Genomic DNA, 17,338 nt, shown 5'->3' with positions numbered 1-17,338 from the left:
ATTTACATTTTGTAATTCACACTAACAATGATCATAACATAATAATTAATATATCATCACCTTACTGAAGCAGCTATTTCTGCAGTAGCACACTTTTCTCTGCAACACCATCTATGATGTTGTCGTTATCCAGCATCTTCAGAACATCTTGCTAAGAGGTCGTGAGTCCTTAACGAATTTACGTGTTGAAAAGCTGCGCTCACATACTACCTGTGTGATTGATAGAGTAAGCAGGAACTTGTTTAATATGTAGTCCTACGTTAGAGGGAGAGACGGCCTAGTTATTACAGAATTAAATTTGGTTCAAGGTCACAGACTGGCAATGGAGGTGAAACGCTGCTCTCTAGAGTTAAAGCTAATTTCCCAGTTGGGATGAATAATGAGTATATATGCAAAGGATAATGCCTGACAAGGTGTCCATTATCATAAATTAATGGACAACACGGAGGCATGAACGTTTCTAGACAATAAAATGAATATAATTGATTCTGTCCACATTCTTGTTGACAGTGACCCACCAGCAGGCCTGGACTGGTGGTCGGGAGCAGCAGGACTATTCCCGGTGGCCTGGGCTCTTAAGTGGCCTAACTAGAGAAAGAGGGGGAAAAAAAAGAATAAAAAGTTAAAAAAAAAACAAGGTAAACTACATTGGTGCAGCTGATTGGTCTGCAGAAACTGGCACCCGCCCATCAATAAAATGATTTGTGTTTGTAAGTTTTCACCTTCACCAAATGGTGATTGATTACACCAACGACGTCACGTGAGTTAACCGTATAATAAATGACAGATACAGTGAGCGAACAACGTGTTGTTTGGGGGCAAACTTTTATCTGAACATGATGATCACTGGTTGAGATTCTCCATGAGTCCTTTTATGTAGCTGTAATAATGAGCTGGTAGGCTACTACCTCCTGTCTAAACGTCATTCCATTGGAAACCTCACATCAGCCCAAACACATAACTACAAATGGATATGCTCACCGTTTATAAACACTAGGTCATATTTGGGGTTTCCTGGTATAACCTGGATAAAATAAAATGATTAGTTAATTATTTGTGTTATATTAAACTAACAGTTGGTTATTTTAATACTTTGGCTGCTTGACTATAACAGTCTGTCCACATATACTGTCCACATCTGTCCCTGTCCAACACAGAAGTAGTTGCACAGCTGTGAGAGTGAAGGACTTTTCATTAGTCCAGGTTAAATGCTGATGATGGAACTTTTTTCATTTAATCAGCATGTCAGTGTATTTGTATTGTTGAGAAATTCCCCTCTCATTGGCCTACTCTCAGCAAACTCTTTTGCATTGGAAATTAGTAATCACACACTCACAATATATGTTTAAAATATTTATTACAGGTTGAGTATTTCTGTTATTATTGTTGTATTTATTGCTATTTATTGTCTTTTGTGACATTTTATGAAACATTTCCACATGTTATACAGATGTGGTGAATGGTACTACAACAAAAAGAGGACCCAACCAAGAAGCTTCTATACAGAACCGTCAATGTGTGTGCTTGGCTGTTGAGGGTCTGGCAACCTGATTGCTTGTTTTAATTCACTAAATTCTGAAACACCATAATTAATATTTACATCTCTGCTGAAACCAATTCCGTTACAGAACTGCTTGAGATCGTTGTTGGTGCAGGAATTCTCGAGCAGGATAAACTGTCTGATATACTGACACATACACAGTAAAAATAGCAACCAAGTAGAAAACCTCCCCACATTAAAATGGGAAATAACAAACTTATCCCTGTTTCCTCATTAAGATTATTTATTTATTTAATTTATTGTTGTTTTTTTCCCAGATATTTTATACTTCTCAACAGGAGTCTTCACCTTATGTGGCATAATAATAATAATAATAACACATTTTATTTATAAAGGCGCCTTTCTCACACTCAAGGTCACCGTACAATAAAAACACAACAATGAATAAATCCAAATAAAATACAAAAAAACATAAAACAGTGATTGCAACAATGTACATATTATAATGAGTAAGCCAGTTTAAACAGATGTGTTTTCAGTTTGGATTTGAACAGATGAATAGAATCAGAGTTGCGGAGGTCAGGGGGGAGTGAGTTCCACAGATGAGGAGCAGAGCAGCTGAAAGCTCTACTCCCCATGGTGACAAGGCGAGCGGGGGTGAAGATGAGGTGAATTGCAGAGGAGGATCTGAGGGAACGGACCGGTTTGGCAACACGGAGGAGATCAGAAAAATATGGAGGGGCGAGGTTGTGTATGGCCTTAAAGGTTAACAGCAAAATTTTATAGTGAATGCGATGGGTGATGGGGAGCCAGTGGAGCTGCTGTAAGATGGGGGTGATATGATGGATGGATGGGGTTCTAGTGATGATTCTGGCTGCTGCATTCTGTACCAGCTGAAGTTTATGAATTGATTTCTGGGGAAGACCAAACAGAAGGGAGTTGCAGTAATCCAAGCGTGATGTGACCAGACTGTGTACAAGTATGGCGGTGGTGTGAGGGGTGAGAGAGGGGCGTAGGCGGTTGATATTGCGGAGATGGAAGTATGCGGACCGTGTTATGTTATTAATGTGTGATGTGAAAGAAAGAGTGCTGTCGAGGATGACACCCAGACTCTTTACCTGAGGGGAGGGAGAGATGGAAGAGTCATCAATGGGAATGCAGAAACTATCAGATTTAGAGAGGGTGGATTTGGTGCCAACTAATAACATTTCGGTTTTACTACTGTTTAATTTGAGAAAGTTTGAAGTGAACCAGGACTTAATGTCATGAAGACAATCTGTGAGTGAGGTAGGTGGGAGAGTGGAGTTTGGCTTTGTGGAGAGATAGAGCTGGGTGTCATCCGCATAACAATGGAAATGTATGTGGTGTTTTCTGAAGATATGACCAAGGGGGAGGAGATAAATGATGAACAACAGGGGCCCCAGGACTGAGCCCTGGGGCACACCTGTGGTGACTGGGAGTGACTGGGAATGGGATGATTTCAGCTGTACGAACTGAGTGCGGCCAGAAAGGTATGATTTGAACCAGTTAAGAGGGGTGTGGGTAATGCCAATAGAGGAGAGTCTAGTCAGAAGGATGGAGTGGGAAATAGTATCGAAGGCCGCACTCAGATCGAGAAGGATAAGAATGGATAATAAACCAGAGTCAGCTGCTAGAAGGAGATCATTGGTGACTTTTAGTAATGCTGTTTCAGTGCTGTGGAGTGGACGGAAACCAGATTGAAATTCTTCATATAGATTGTTAATGGATAGATGGGCTCGGAGTTGTGAGGAAACTATTTTTTCCAGTAGTTTTGAAATAAACGGCAGATTGGAGATGGGACGAAAGTTATTAAGGTTGTTAGGATCCAAGCCGGGTTTTTTAAGTATTGGGGTGATGGCAGCAGTTTTTAACAATGAGGGGACCAGACCAGTGGTGAGGGAGGAGTGTATGATGCAAGTAATGAGCGGCGCCAGTGAGGAAGCAGATGCTTTTACTAGGAAGGTTGGGATGGGGTCTAGTCGACAGGTGGATGATTTTGATTTCCTTATTAATTCAGTGATGTCAGTGATAGGGGGGAGAGTAAATGCAGAAAGAGAGATGGAAGGAGGCAGAAGGGGATGTAATGGAGAAGGATTATAAGAAACATTTGGAGCGAGATGTTGATGAATATTCTGGATTTTGGATGTGAAGAATGAGATTAGACTGTTACAGAAAGCAGATGAGGCCATGTGAGGTGGAAGGGAGTCAGGAGGTTGTGTAATATTGTTCAAGAGAGAAAATAGAGCCTTTGTGTTACCTTCATTAGAATTAATTAAACTAGAATAATAGGTGGATTTGGCAAGTTTGCAGCAGTCCCTATAGTAAGTGATGTGGTTTTGATACATTTCCTGGTGGATAGTTAAACCAGTTTTCCTGTAGAGTCGCTCCAGTTGACGTCCTTTGGTTTTGAGTTTTCTGAGAGCTGGGGTAAACCAGGGTGAAGAGCAGTTGAAAGTGACTGATCTAGTTTTTAGAGGGGCCAAGTTATTGAGCAGATTCTGAAGACTGTTATTGTAATGTGAGACAAGATCATCAGGGCTAGAGAAACTGTCAGGGTGGGGTAGAGCGTTAATGGCAGTAGAGAGAGTGTCCAAGTTAATGTCCTTAATGTTACGGAAGGATATGTCACGTGAGCGCTTGTTTTTTGCAAGAACCAGACTGACAGAAAAAGAAATGATCATATGGTCAGAGAAGGGGAGCACATCTGTTTTGCAACCAGTGGGAATTAAACCTGAACAGCAAACTAAGTCAAGAATATGACCTTTTGAATGAGTTGGAGCAGTAATAAACTGCTGGAGACCAAAACTGTTAAGACAAGACATAAAATCCCTGGTGAGAATATTATTTACATTGTCCATATGGATGTTAAAATCTCCAAGAATTATTATGTTGGGCGATCGTGAGGAGAGATCAGCCAGAAATGCAGAGAAGTCATTTAAAAAGTCCTTATTGGGCTTGGGTGGACGGTAAACTGTAGCGATGAAGGTTGGAACAGGACCAGGCAGCAGTAGGACCATTGATTCAAACGAGGGAGCGGAAGGGGCAGAGACCTGTGAGACTCTCCACTTCTCACGGGCAAACAGCGCGAGACCACCTCCACGGCCGGAGTCACGTGGTTTGCAATAGTAAACAAACCCAGGTGGGTTAGCTCCATTTAGGCAAGTGTAGTCATTTGGCTGCTGCCAAGTTTCAGTCAAACATAAAAAATCCAACTCACGGTCGACGAGAAGATCCTGGACGAGATGTTCCTTGTCAGTTAGTGAGTGGATATTCAGAAGACTGAAGTTTACGGTGGTGTCAGAGTTGGTAGCCGACCTAGCTAGGTGGGCTAGCACACTGTGATCAGCAGCACGACCGGTGTTCCGATGAGGGCGCCTGGATGTGGACCAAATGGACTTTATCTGTTTGGAGTTGTCCGAGTGGTAGTTCCGCCGGGAACCCCGGTGAATGGTTCTCCGCCGGGGAAAGACAGCTAGGTCAGGATGGAGGTGAAGCACAGATGGTGGCGTTCCAGTCTGCTGGAAACGCAGTCGGAAGAGCTCTGTCTCAGAGTACTGGAGGATTCCAGACACAGGGAGATGGAAGGATAACTGGAAAACCCAGGCAAGCACCGAGCAGAGGTAGATCCCACCAGAGTTGAAGGTAGGCTGCATAGTTAGCTGCAGGTTAGCTACTGGAGCCGTTGAAGAGGCAGCTGTTAGCTCCAACTTAGCTCCTGCGAATCAGGGTGGTTGGTGAGTCAAACAGGGTACTGGATAAGTTTGGAATTACTTGGATGTAGTGGAGTGCCGTCCAATAGAACCAGTTTAAAATCCAGTAGAGTTAAATAAGAATTATTTAAGAGTTAAATAAGAATTAAATAAGAATTAAAATCACTGGAGAGCAGCGGCAGCAAGTCTCGCCAGCGTCTCACCAAGTCTCGCATGTCTGCTCTGCCTGGCATGGCAGTACTGAGACAATCAAACTTCTCCAACTTCTGCAACTTTTAGACTCTAATAAATTTGGAAGACAACCATCAATGGTTATTCATTCATACGATGAATTTTTATGTCTTTCATTTTGTTAAATTTGCCTAGACTAGGAAACTCATACACTGTCCCTTACATGAGTCTATTTTTAAATCTTTTTTTTAAAATTTACTTTACATGCCAGCATGTGTTTTAGACTATTCGCTTCACTAAAATAACATTAATAAATTTATGGAATATTTCAGTAAAATTTTATTGATCAGAGCACATCATTAATCAGACCATGGGTGTTTTAGTATGTTCAATAGACAGAAATTATATTAGAACAAGGTTTTCTGCACACCTTTCTTTAGACTAGAAAGTCTGAAATTGTCTGAGGAACGAATCGACTCGACGGCCCTAAATGGGTCAGAGTCTCAGAGTCAACTAATCCAGGTCACGGCACCAAATTATTAACACGATTATTTCAGTGGAAGCTCGAGAACAAACATAAGAGAGAATCACTTCAAATACACTAAACTTAATTCTAATTCGGGTCACAGGTAAAGCAATGCAGCGCAGGGCTCAGAGCACAAGTCATCCTCCTGAGCCCCGAACCCCAGATGTGATCACATTTTATCTTCTTAGGCCAGGAGACTGCCCCATACAATGTGATGGCTTGATAAACAACCGATTGTAATTGTCCAATTATCATAGATGCAAGCAGGCCACAAACTGCTCACACAATAGATGGGGATGTGCTGTTTAGTGTGTGTGAATGTTGAACTGAAGCGTGTATCTAATGCAACAGACCTGACTGATAACTAAGTAAGGATTCCTAATCACATGTGGTTCTTGCTTCTCTGTCACCATGCACTGGATGTTCTAAAGGAACACTAAAGGACACACTGAGACAGACGAGTTCTATTGAAACACAAGTTTAAACACTGATAGCAGAGCTAAAACAGTTCAGAATGTAACCGAGTTTTACAAAACTAAAAATGAGAATAATGAAAAGTAAGTTCATGACTTTGAGAAGAAAAGAGCCAAAATCCCAGTTAAGCTATGGAAAATGTTTATTATTAGTTAGTATAATCACTTGCTGAAATACATTCTGTAGATTTTACAACTAATCAGAGCAAATTTTTTGTGTGTAAAACAAAACAGAAGTAATTTAAATTTGTTGTTAGCATCTTTAAAGCACCACCACTTTTTTAAAAATCATTTCCAGGGATAAGAAACCTTCAGATTGTTACAACCTCACCTGGCCAGGGCTGGTAGTCCTCCTGCAGCTCATCTCAGATTCCCCACACCTGGTCCTGATCTGCTCACCATAATTAAGCCCAACCAGTCACACCTGTCTCCTGGTCCTCATATACACCAGCACCTCAGTCACTCCCTGTCAGACCTTAATCTACGCACCTCATGGACTCATCCCTTCTCTGTTCCTGGTTCCTGTCCCTCCAACGGAATCCTCTCCAGCCAGTGGCTCTAATCTCCGAGGGGGTCTCCGAACGGGACGCTCCTCTCCAGCCTCTGGTTCTTCCCTGTCTGTTGGTTGCTGTCTCCTCGGAGGTTTATGGTTATGACGCTCCTGTAGAGATATTGAAAATAAAAAAAGAAAACAGCAGCACCTGAACATCACACATTAATCAGCAATTCTGGTCCTCGAGGGTGTCCTGCAGGTTTTTAAATGTTTCCCTACTCCAATGCACCTGATTCAAATGAAGGATAATTAAAAGAACTGTGATGGACTTCACAAAAGGATGTTGGATAACTAAAAATCAAACCACGTGCTGCAACAGGTAAACATCTAAAACCTGAAGGAGGACCGAAGGTGTCCATCCCGGCTCTACAAGCTGCTGCCAAACTGTTAGATGAGAGTACTAACGACTGCATCACTGTTATACCAGAGATGTTTCCAATTTATTAATGACAACATTAAAAACATTAAAAATAGTAATTGGAATAATAAATGGAACATTGAGGTGAACTTTTTAGCATTGTTCCTTTAGTGTAAACAAACATGCTGTTCTGTGTTGGCCTGCTTTGCTTCATAGATCAGATTTGATCTGTAAAGGAAGAGTGATGATGCAGCTACTGTAAAAGTTTTTTAATTAGCAAACTATGTAATGACTAACCCCAACTAGATTGGAATGAGCAGGTAAAACATGGATAGATGGGTGGATGTGATGATTACTTGTAGATGTCAAAAACATTTTTAGATGAAAACACTCCAGGATAGTCCGCTAGGCTCAGTACGATTGGGGACTTGGTTCAGTTGGGGGGTGCAAGGTTCTTCCAGATGCAGTTTGTGCTCACACTGCACCAATCAAACAAATCAGACATTTTACTGACTGAGAACCACATTCATAGGCAGACCGAGTCCATCTTTAAGATCCAAATCAGAGTTCATTTGCACCTTCACAATACCCCAAATGAAGCAAACTTTCTGAGCAAATGGACTAGAATTCGAATTAAAGCCGCAAGCGGCATCCATCGGGTCCGAGCACCCTGGACCCCGCCACCCGATGCTAATATGCTAGCTAACATGCTATGTTGCTGTGGCAACAAGTTTAATGTGTTAAGGACCCAACAAGTATGAATACTGTCAGCTTTGGTGCAGTTCCCATGTATTCCTATGGAGATATGAGCAAACCATGTTTCATGGCGAGAAGGCTTTTTTCCGTGGGTTGTCACGGCAACACGCTTTCTCCTATTAGAAAGATTTAAATAGCGTTTGGTCCCCAACTTGTCAGGAAGGTTCCCACCAAGTTTGGAGTCGGTCGCACGAATCCCCTCAGACTAGTTTGTTCAAATACGATGTGTGTAAAGTGCAAAAAATGGCAAAAAAAAGGCCGTACACGCCAAGATGGCGGGCACCTCGTTGCCATGGCAACATGTGTTCAATTGACTTTTTTGCCCGACTCGGGGTGTTACACTTGTGTGCCGAGTTTTGTCTTCCTACGTCGAAGTAGACGTTCCCGGACCCCATTCATTTGGGTATTTTTTTGACTTCTAGGTGGTGCTGTTGAGCCGCTTTTGCATTGAAGTGTATGCGGACCTTAGAATATCGCGATTTTTGCCGGGCTTGACATGTGTGCCAAGTTTCACAACTTTTCATGGGTGTTTAGGGGGTCAAATTTGGCCTCGAAGCGCTTAGGAGGAGTATAATAAACATTTCAGGAACAATAGGGTCCTTCCATACTTCGTATGGCTCGGACCCTAATAAAAAATGTTAGTGTGAATGAGCCCTTAGATTTAGAATCAGCAAAAGTCTGACCAGAGTATTAAAATCTAGTCTAATAATATACAAAAATCATTTAACTCTTGTAAAAGATGAAAACTTAACAAAGATATGAGGAAGTAAATCTCATGAAAAATACTAAAAACTAAATATTTTTTAAAGTTGTAATAGTTTTACAAGAAGACTTGATTATTGCTTCCTTCATCCTTGACAAACCAAATCCAGAAAGATCTAATTAAATCTTGTTTTGGATGGTATATAAAAGTTCAGACCAATATATTATGAAGCTGTTAAGAACAAAAAGTCTGATTTGTCTTTTTAAACTGAGCAGTGTATTATTAGGTGTTGTTGAATGAGTCGCTGGATAAATTTGATGACACATTGTAGCCACCTGAAGAATCTGCAAGGAAAAAGAGAAAAAAGCTTGTTTAGCTTGTTAGCATGCTAGAATTTGGTAATCCTTATTAGATAAAGAACAGCTGTTATTTATTAGTTCTGGGTTAAAGACTAAATAACTCAAAATTCAAATGTTAATAAATTATGTACCATTTTATCTGAATTATTGACATCTGTATCAAACATATTGGGGACAATTCAAGACAATATCAAGAGTTACACTTGAAGATTTAGCCCAAGAATCCATCTTTGGAGCACTTTGGATGGCAGATGTAATGTAATGTAACGGTTGATTTCTGTATCTCATAAAGTTTTGGATTGCAGCAAAAGTCCAAATATTATAAAGCTGGTATTAGCTCATTCTGAAATAAATTTTTGATATACCTTTTACTCGTCTCCAAAGTTGTAAGAATCCCAGTTTACTGAATTATTTTCCACCACTGGTGCTCTAAATCATAGCAAGAGCAAAAGAGAGAATGAGTGGCCGCCACAGAAGCAGGAAATGAACTGACAAAAACAACAAACACAGAAATGACTAGGAGATCTGTTCTTACCCTCGTCCCACTCTGGGAAGATTGTGACATTGCTGCTATTTCAGGTCGCACCTGAAAGTTAATTCTCAATAATTAGTGCACTGCTTTAATAACTTATACAAGAACTTACTCCACCAGTTCCAGCTGTCTGAAGAACTTTTTATGTTCTTATGTCATTCACCTCCCTTGTGTAGCGATTTAGCGTCATTAAACATTAAAAATGCTTAATTAAATTATTAATTTTAATAATTTCATAAAATTATGACTTAGTCAAAATTTTGATTATACCTCGGGAGCACCACCACACACATAGCTGTATACTAATCTAATGGCTGTGTGGACACCATTAGAGTACTAAATTATTTCATTTAATAAATTAATTAATTCAAGCTAGTCAAATCAATCAGTTATCAATTAATCAGTCTCAGGACGCAAATGACTTGAATTCTTAAGTCGAAGGGACCCATAACATGACTTAAAGGAGGAGTTCACAATAACCAGACCAGTTTAGGATCAAATATGAAATATTTATTACTAGTCCAATCATGCGTAAATGAAAAAGAAATATTTACAAGGACTTTGCATGGGAAAATAAATCAAACATTGTAAAATGCAGAATATGCTGTTCAAACCAGAATCTTATTTCAATGTAATGTGTCATAATGAATTAAATGTATGCAAGCAATGAAAAAAAATTAATTAACCTGCGGTGTTAATTAAACTAAGGTTTAGGACTGAAAAAGGGATCTCTGAATCCTAAAAGAAAAAGAGGGAAAACTGAATCTCATCTGTTTAAAGCTGGAAGTTTAACTAAGATGAAAAACTGCTAAGGTCACTATCAGACAACAAACCATTCCTTGAGCAGACAAACAGAGAATTGATCCGAGCAGGACTCGTCCGGTTCTGTTTGCATCGAGCCGACTTACGACTGTTGTGGTGACGCTCCCGGGCAAATAAGGAAGTTGGCAAAGGTGGTTTGGATCCCGAACGACTTCCAAGAAGGCAAGAAGATGCGTCACGTGGTGGTCCAAAGGTTTGGATCAGGCAGCTCTGCTGACGCGGACTCTCTCGCGGCTCGGCTGGTGGTATCGATGATGGACAGTGAATGGTTTGCAGTGGCAGGCAGTAGAGAACAGTCCAGTTTTGGATCAGTCCAAAAGGAAACTCTGTAGGAGTTGTTCTGAAGCTTTTGTCAGCCTGCGTTAACCAGTTATCCAAACTAAAGATCAAAATCTAGGATCAATAATAAAAGTCCAAAAGATAAAAACATAACTAAAGAAAAGAGAAGTATCGGCTGAAAAAAAAGAATGAACTAATGGAGTTAATCAGTCAAAAAGCAAAAAAAAAAAAAAAAAAAAATCAATCTTGCATCTTGAATGCAGGCCCAAAACTTTAGTATATCGGGAATGATGTTCTTCACATCACGGCAAACTTAATTTTCCATTACCATCTCTCTCTTTCTCTCTTGCATTCAGATGAAGTGTCCTAAGGAAGCCACGTCTCTAGGACCTCTGAGAGAAATCTAAGTGAGTCTGGGAAAGACCCATGTCTAACGAGGATGTACAACTCCAGGGGAGGCTGAAGACAGACAGACCAAACCTAACTCAACCAACTTGAAGAGAAAACTAAACTCTTTGTTCTGAGTTTAAAAAGTGTTAGTTTGATGACCCACCCCATGAAAGGATGTGGGACCATTATCTTGACCAATATGCAGTCTTGTGGGCTGTTTTTGGGTCAGATAGCAGATACAGAGGCTGGTCTGATCATTTTGTAAAGAGTATCAAATTAAACATTTTGTGAATATATCTGCATGTCCAAGTTATTAAAGCCTTAAATGAAACATCATTAAAATCATCAGTGAATCATTGAAAAGACAATAAAATAGTAAGAAGGTTATATCTCAAACACAGTAATAAAGTTTCAGATTACAAATTAATCAACCTTGTTGATTAAACCTTGTACAAGAATGATAATGATTATATGCATGTGCATGGGATCAAGATAAAACACATATGTATATATATGTCTCTTTAAATGAACATTTTAAATTAATAAGAGTGGAATCTTTTACTCTTCACATAAAGTCTTTGTCTTCTCCGTGCAGGGACACTGAGAAACCTTTAATCACTTTATTACCCTCTGGAATGTAAGGCAAACCTTTCTTGGGGTGTTTCCAGATGTCCTGGCCCAGTTAAGGTTGCCTGAAAAAAAAAGGGGGTTGCTTATCAGTGGAGAACGTCCCGGGTGAGTACCACCTGGGAATCATAAAACATTCAGTTCGTTAACTAAAAAGGCAGATTTATTGCAGAAGATTAAAGTTCAGAAATTTCTCAGATTTTGTATATAACTTAAACAAAGTACTCCCGAGTCCAGGTTTGGAAGGTTGACCTTTGTTGACCTGTGGAACTAGAAGTCATAAATCTGAGTCAGACCCCCACTTTGGGAGTGAGAAAGACTGTTTATCTGTAAGGAGAAAAATCCTCAAAGGTGTTTAATTTAGTCAGGATTAACCAAAAGTTCCAATCTTCATTTTGAAGATGCTGGAATTCGCTACACTTGACTTTTTCCCAGATAGTTTGTTATCAGTAATTAAGTCAACACTTGAATTGAAGTTAAAAATTAAAGTATAATTTGAGTTGCAGAACTTTAGTAGAACAGGTTGACACACACAGAAGCAGGAAATGAACTGACAAAAACAACAAACACAGAAATGACTAGGAGATCTGTTCTTACCCTCGTCCCGCTCTGGGAAGATTGTGACATTGCTGCTATTTCAGATCGCACCTGAAAGTTAATTCTCAATAATTAGTGCACTGCTTTAATAACTTATACAAGAACTTACTCCACCAGTTCCAGCTGTCTGAAGAACTTTTTATGTTCTTATGTCATTCACCTCCCTTCACTGTTTCCCAGATAGTTATTAATAATTAGGTCAACACTTCTATGAACTGAATTTAAAAATTAAAGTATGATTTAAGTTGCAGAACTTTAGTAGGACAGGTTAATACACACAATCAATTACTGGTTAATCCACCATCTGGATTCCTAGAAGATAACTCTACTGGAATTAAGCATTAAATATAAGCTGAAGATTATAAAAGGTAAAAGCAGGGGATGTCTTTCCTATCATCACATTAGGATTTTGAATACTGAGACTGACAAACAAACCTTTTTGTCCAACAGTGTTCCAAACACCAAAATGAAGAAACCCTTAAAAAAAGAGAAAATGTTATGAAGGATTCTGTAATAAAAAGTAATTCAATGATATAATAAACAATATTGATAGCAACTGAATTTTTACCTGCAGTGAATTGAAAAATGCAAATGCAATATGGATTCCGATATTATTTGGGTTGACCATGATTCCAACTCCCAGACCCCAAGTTAGTCCAAAAATTGGGGTGAGCACAGCCAAACTTCTGACAATTGCCAGCAGAACATGCTTCTCACCTGCTTGCGAAGCAGTCGTGGACACCCTCCTCCTTAACATCTTGTATATTACCACAAACAGGATTATGAGGTTTATCACCACTATCAACAGTGCAGGGATCACAAATGCCAGCAGAGCTTTGGACTCGTCCCAGTTAAGCCAGCAGATTGCATTTTCTCGGATATATGTATCATTAGGTGCAGTTACAGCTACTGTTATGACTGCAATGATGAGAGGTGCACCATATCCCAGAGAAAATCCAATAGCCAGCATTGACATCTTAGATAAGCCTCCATCAAAGACACTGATGGTGCGGTAGAGCAACAGCAGAGCTGAGGCTAGCATCCAGAAGAACAGAGCAAGGTAGAAAAAGTGCACAAAAAAAACTGCTGCAGAACATACTGATGTGTTGTTCTTTTCAGAAATAGCCGTTCCCATGATAAACCAAATGTCTGCAATCAGGAGAGAAACGGCGATGTTCACAATGGAAACGTGGCGCAAGTAAGACGTAGTGTTCCTTCTTATTTTTTTCCATATGACACCTTCTATGATGACACATATCACCAAGAAACCCATGGATATGCCAACTCCAATGTAGGTTATGTAGTCCAAGAAGAGGTTTTTATGGATGTTGGGTGACATTAGGATAGAGAACGAGGTGAGATGGTTGCAGTTACAGCTGACAGTTTCATTTTCATCGAACACCAAGAAGCAGCCCTCAGTGTCCCATCCTCCCAGGCCATCGTAGAGGCTGAAGTTCCAAAAAACACACTGCGGATTCCCCAGAGTGTCATTTAGAGTATCAAATGTTATAGAAATGTTTTTTGTACCACTGGACTGGATAAGTGCAACCTTTCCATTGATAACATTAACTGATAAATTGGCTTCATCTCTTGGAGGAAGGACGTTGTTCATGGAGGCAAATGTTATCACAGTGATTGTCTTGGTTCCTCCATCAGACTCTGGTATGTCTACCGCCACCGAGGAATTAAAGTCACTGCTAAAAGTATCTATGAATGTGGTTTTGTTCAAGAGAATAAGAGGTGTGACGATGTTGAAAGAGTCATTGGTAAGATGCGATGTTATAATCTCAAGAGACTGTAAAAATGATGAGCTGGAACTTTTTGCATCAGTGTTGTTGCTTCTTGATGACGTGATGTTTTTAGTATCATTTTTGTTCAAAGTTCTCCATGAATCGATTGCATCATTACTGGTGAGGACATCTGCAGTTATCAGGACATCCTGAATGAGGAAAAAAAGAAATTAGATCTAAGATAACATATTGATTAGAATAAGTAAACCTCACAAGACTAATTCACTCACCTTCATTACATCTCTATTTATTGAGATAGACAATGATAAAGATGTATTGGCTACATTTGCAAGTATATTAACAATGGCTTTAATGGTGGCAGGAGATCCAGTTATTTCATTACTGTTGTTCACAGAAACATTACTGAGCTGCGCCAAGAATACTGGAAGCGTTTGTTCAGTCAGGTTCTGTAAAAATAAAGAGAGAAAGGTTTAGTTAGGCGTTATCTCCAGGATCAAATTAAATTTAAGCAGGAATTATTTACATTAAACACACTTTCAATATTTTAAATGGTCTTCATGGGTTTGTATTTAGGAAAAAACACACATTCACATTAACTTCAGAGAATAAAAAACTTTTTCTTTGTCTAGTCTCATGTCTGTAAGTAAAAATGGGGACAGTGGTGTAAACCCCATCTTAATGTCATTAGCCCAAAAGCTCTAAGAAGATAAACAGATTAACCCGCCTCTATCTCTTAAATGCCTCGAGTCATCCCTCATTACTTTAATTTTGCTTCCAGAAAGTCCAAATTTTCTTATAATCTGCTCAAGTGGTCTTCAGCAATAATTCTTCAGCCTTCCTGAAGCTCACTGCAATATTTTCTTTCTTAATTTTGTTTCCTTGCATATAAATCATTCATTTAATTTTTTCATTTTCTACACCACTAATTTAGGCTCAAGGGGAAGCTGAAGCATGCCACAGTATCCCAACAAACATAACAGATTATTTAATGCAGCTTGTTGCAAAAGACATAAATTGTTCTTATTTCTTTAGTTGAATGTTCAAGAATGTTCAAGACTGACAGACATAAAATGGCATCTATGCATCCAGAAAAAGATTCCTGAAAAACTTTTAGGCCAAAGCTTAGCATATCTCAGCATGGTGTGCAGTGTGTCTGTAAAAGATGTGGAAAATTGGAAAAGTGTGGGACAAAAGAAGTGTGAGGCTAAAATAACTATTTTATTTTCATTTTGAATATCAAAGTGAAATCACTGCAGATCAGAAACTACTAAACACTTCTTTATTCCTATTTTGAGACAGACTGTTCACTAGGGATGTGCGTATCGATATCAATACTTCCGATCTGGGGACGTGTTTTTTAGAATCTTTTTAGAAATTTAAAAACTTGTGGTCAATATATGTGTCGGATACGGAACTACTTTTCCATCTGGCTTCCGCTTCCAGTCCGGCTTGTCCACGGTGGGCAGCTCGCGCACTGATATGCGCGTGCATTGCACACACGAGCCAGCAGCCGTCGCTTGTCAGTCAGTCACAGCGGAGGAGAAAGAAGCATGTCAGATCAAAAAAGGAGCATCATTTGGAGCTATTTCCCTCCAGTAAGCTCAAATGAAGCTACATGTGACGTATGTACAAAGCTTATTAAGCATTGCGGCAATACCACAAACCTTTCTAAACACCTTAAAGTAAACCACATAAAAGAGCATGATGACCTGCAGAGGAGGGGGTTAGAGGAGAGTGAGAGAGGGGGAGTGCAGGGAAATGCCCCCACACCTGCAGTCCAAATGAGGCAGACCTCTCTAATGGAAGCCCTTTAGAGAAGCAGGCAATACCCAGGTATGGTGAATACATCACAGTGCCCACCATCATAGGCATAAAGACATAGATGAGATAAATGTACAAAAAAATACCACAATGTTTGTGTCAATTTTGCATTAACGCATATTTTATTTATTTAATTTTATTAAGTTAGTTAGATAAAAATGTTTCCTCCAAGTGTAGGCATTCAGTCACATTCCTGCCATCATCTTAACACAAATCCGTATAACTTTCAAGTTGAAATTGTATAATAGTTAAAGTTTATTACTTAAATTGTATATTTCAAGTAAAACTGCAGCTATTTAGTCTACTTTTGGTTGTATGTGAGTTATACGAACCATAAAAAGATTTCCTTTTACATAAAAAATAATGTCATTATTTAATTTCTATTTAATTTCATAGATGACTCCCAAAGAGCTGCAGAGATTACAAGAAGTCTGGGAGAAATGATTGCCAAGGACCTACAGCCAATATCAATTGTAGAGGACAGAGGATTTAACTAATTTGTTAAGACTCTTGATCCACACTACAGAATCCCAAGCCATAAACGTATGATGGAAGGCACAATTACAGACTTGTACAACAGCTGTAAAGAGAAAGTAAAGGCAGCTCTGCAACATGCACAAAGTGTGGTTCTCACAACAGATATGTCGACTTCGAGGACCACAGAAGCATATTTGACTGTATCTTGTCATTTCATTGACAACTGGCAAATGAAAGAGTTTGTTCTGGAAACTCGTTGTTTCCCTGGTCAGCACACAGCAGACATTATCAGTCTAGAGCTGAAAAGAATAACAGATGAGTGGGCCATAACTCAGAAGGTGATAGCAGTTGTTACTGACAACGGTGCTAATATGGTTTCTGCAGTTCACAAGGCTGGGTGGAAGCGCTACCCTTGCATTGCTCACACCTTAAACCTAGTGGTAAAAGATGGCATAAAAGCAGTACCTGAAGTTGTTCAGCTCTTGACAAAATGCAGTAGCATAGTCTCCTTTTTCCACCATAGTGCAAAAGCTACAGAGAAGCTGAAGCAGATCCAAAAACAACTGAAGGGTGCAGAGCATAAATTAATCCAATCAGTGGAAACAAGGTGGAATTCAGTTTTCTACATGTTGGAGAGGTTGCACGAACAGAGGGAAGCGGTGACCACAGCCCTTTGTCTACTTGGGAAGAGCTCCCTGTGCTTAAATGATGAAGAGTTCTCCATGATCCACCTAACTGCTAAGGCCTTGAGACCCTATGAAGAGGTGACAAGAGAGGTCTCATCAGAAAAATATGTCTCGGTGTCAAAAGTAATCCCCCTTGTGTCACTACTTCACAGAGCAGCTGCAGCCACTGAGCATCAAGGTAGCTCTCTGTCAGCAGAGTTGGGACTGCAAATTCAAAGCAGATTC

The 17,338-nt window shown here is 39.7% G+C and overlaps 2 protein-coding genes across 3 annotated transcripts in view; both read right to left on the bottom strand.

The window, feature by feature from the left end:
- LOC121634036 (adhesion G protein-coupled receptor F5-like) overlaps positions 1–17,338 on the bottom strand; it is a 253,610-nt gene that overhangs the window by 152,761 nt on the left and 83,511 nt on the right. The gene's annotated exons all lie outside the window — the stretch shown is intronic.
- Positions 11,869–17,338, bottom strand: part of LOC121634037 (adhesion G protein-coupled receptor F4-like) — a 33,080-nt gene continuing 27,610 nt past the window's right edge. For both annotated transcript variants that reach the window (XM_041976435.1, XM_041976436.1), the window contains 5 exons: positions 14,399–14,575; positions 12,947–14,317; positions 12,814–12,855; positions 12,379–12,429; positions 11,869–12,051 (listed from right to left, as the gene is read on the bottom strand). In XM_041976435.1, coding sequence (XP_041832369.1) covers positions 11,965–12,051; positions 12,379–12,429; positions 12,814–12,855; positions 12,947–14,317; positions 14,399–14,575 — 1,728 coding nt within the window. In that variant the 3' untranslated portion in view covers positions 11,869–11,964. The remainder of the gene's footprint in view (positions 12,052–12,378; positions 12,430–12,813; positions 12,856–12,946; positions 14,318–14,398; positions 14,576–17,338) is intronic.

This window comes from Melanotaenia boesemani, chromosome 22 (genome assembly GCF_017639745.1).
Source record: "Melanotaenia boesemani isolate fMelBoe1 chromosome 22, fMelBoe1.pri, whole genome shotgun sequence".
Taxonomy (NCBI): domain Eukaryota; kingdom Metazoa; phylum Chordata; class Actinopteri; order Atheriniformes; family Melanotaeniidae; genus Melanotaenia; species Melanotaenia boesemani.
This window is presented reverse-complemented; position numbering and strand designations above follow the sequence as displayed.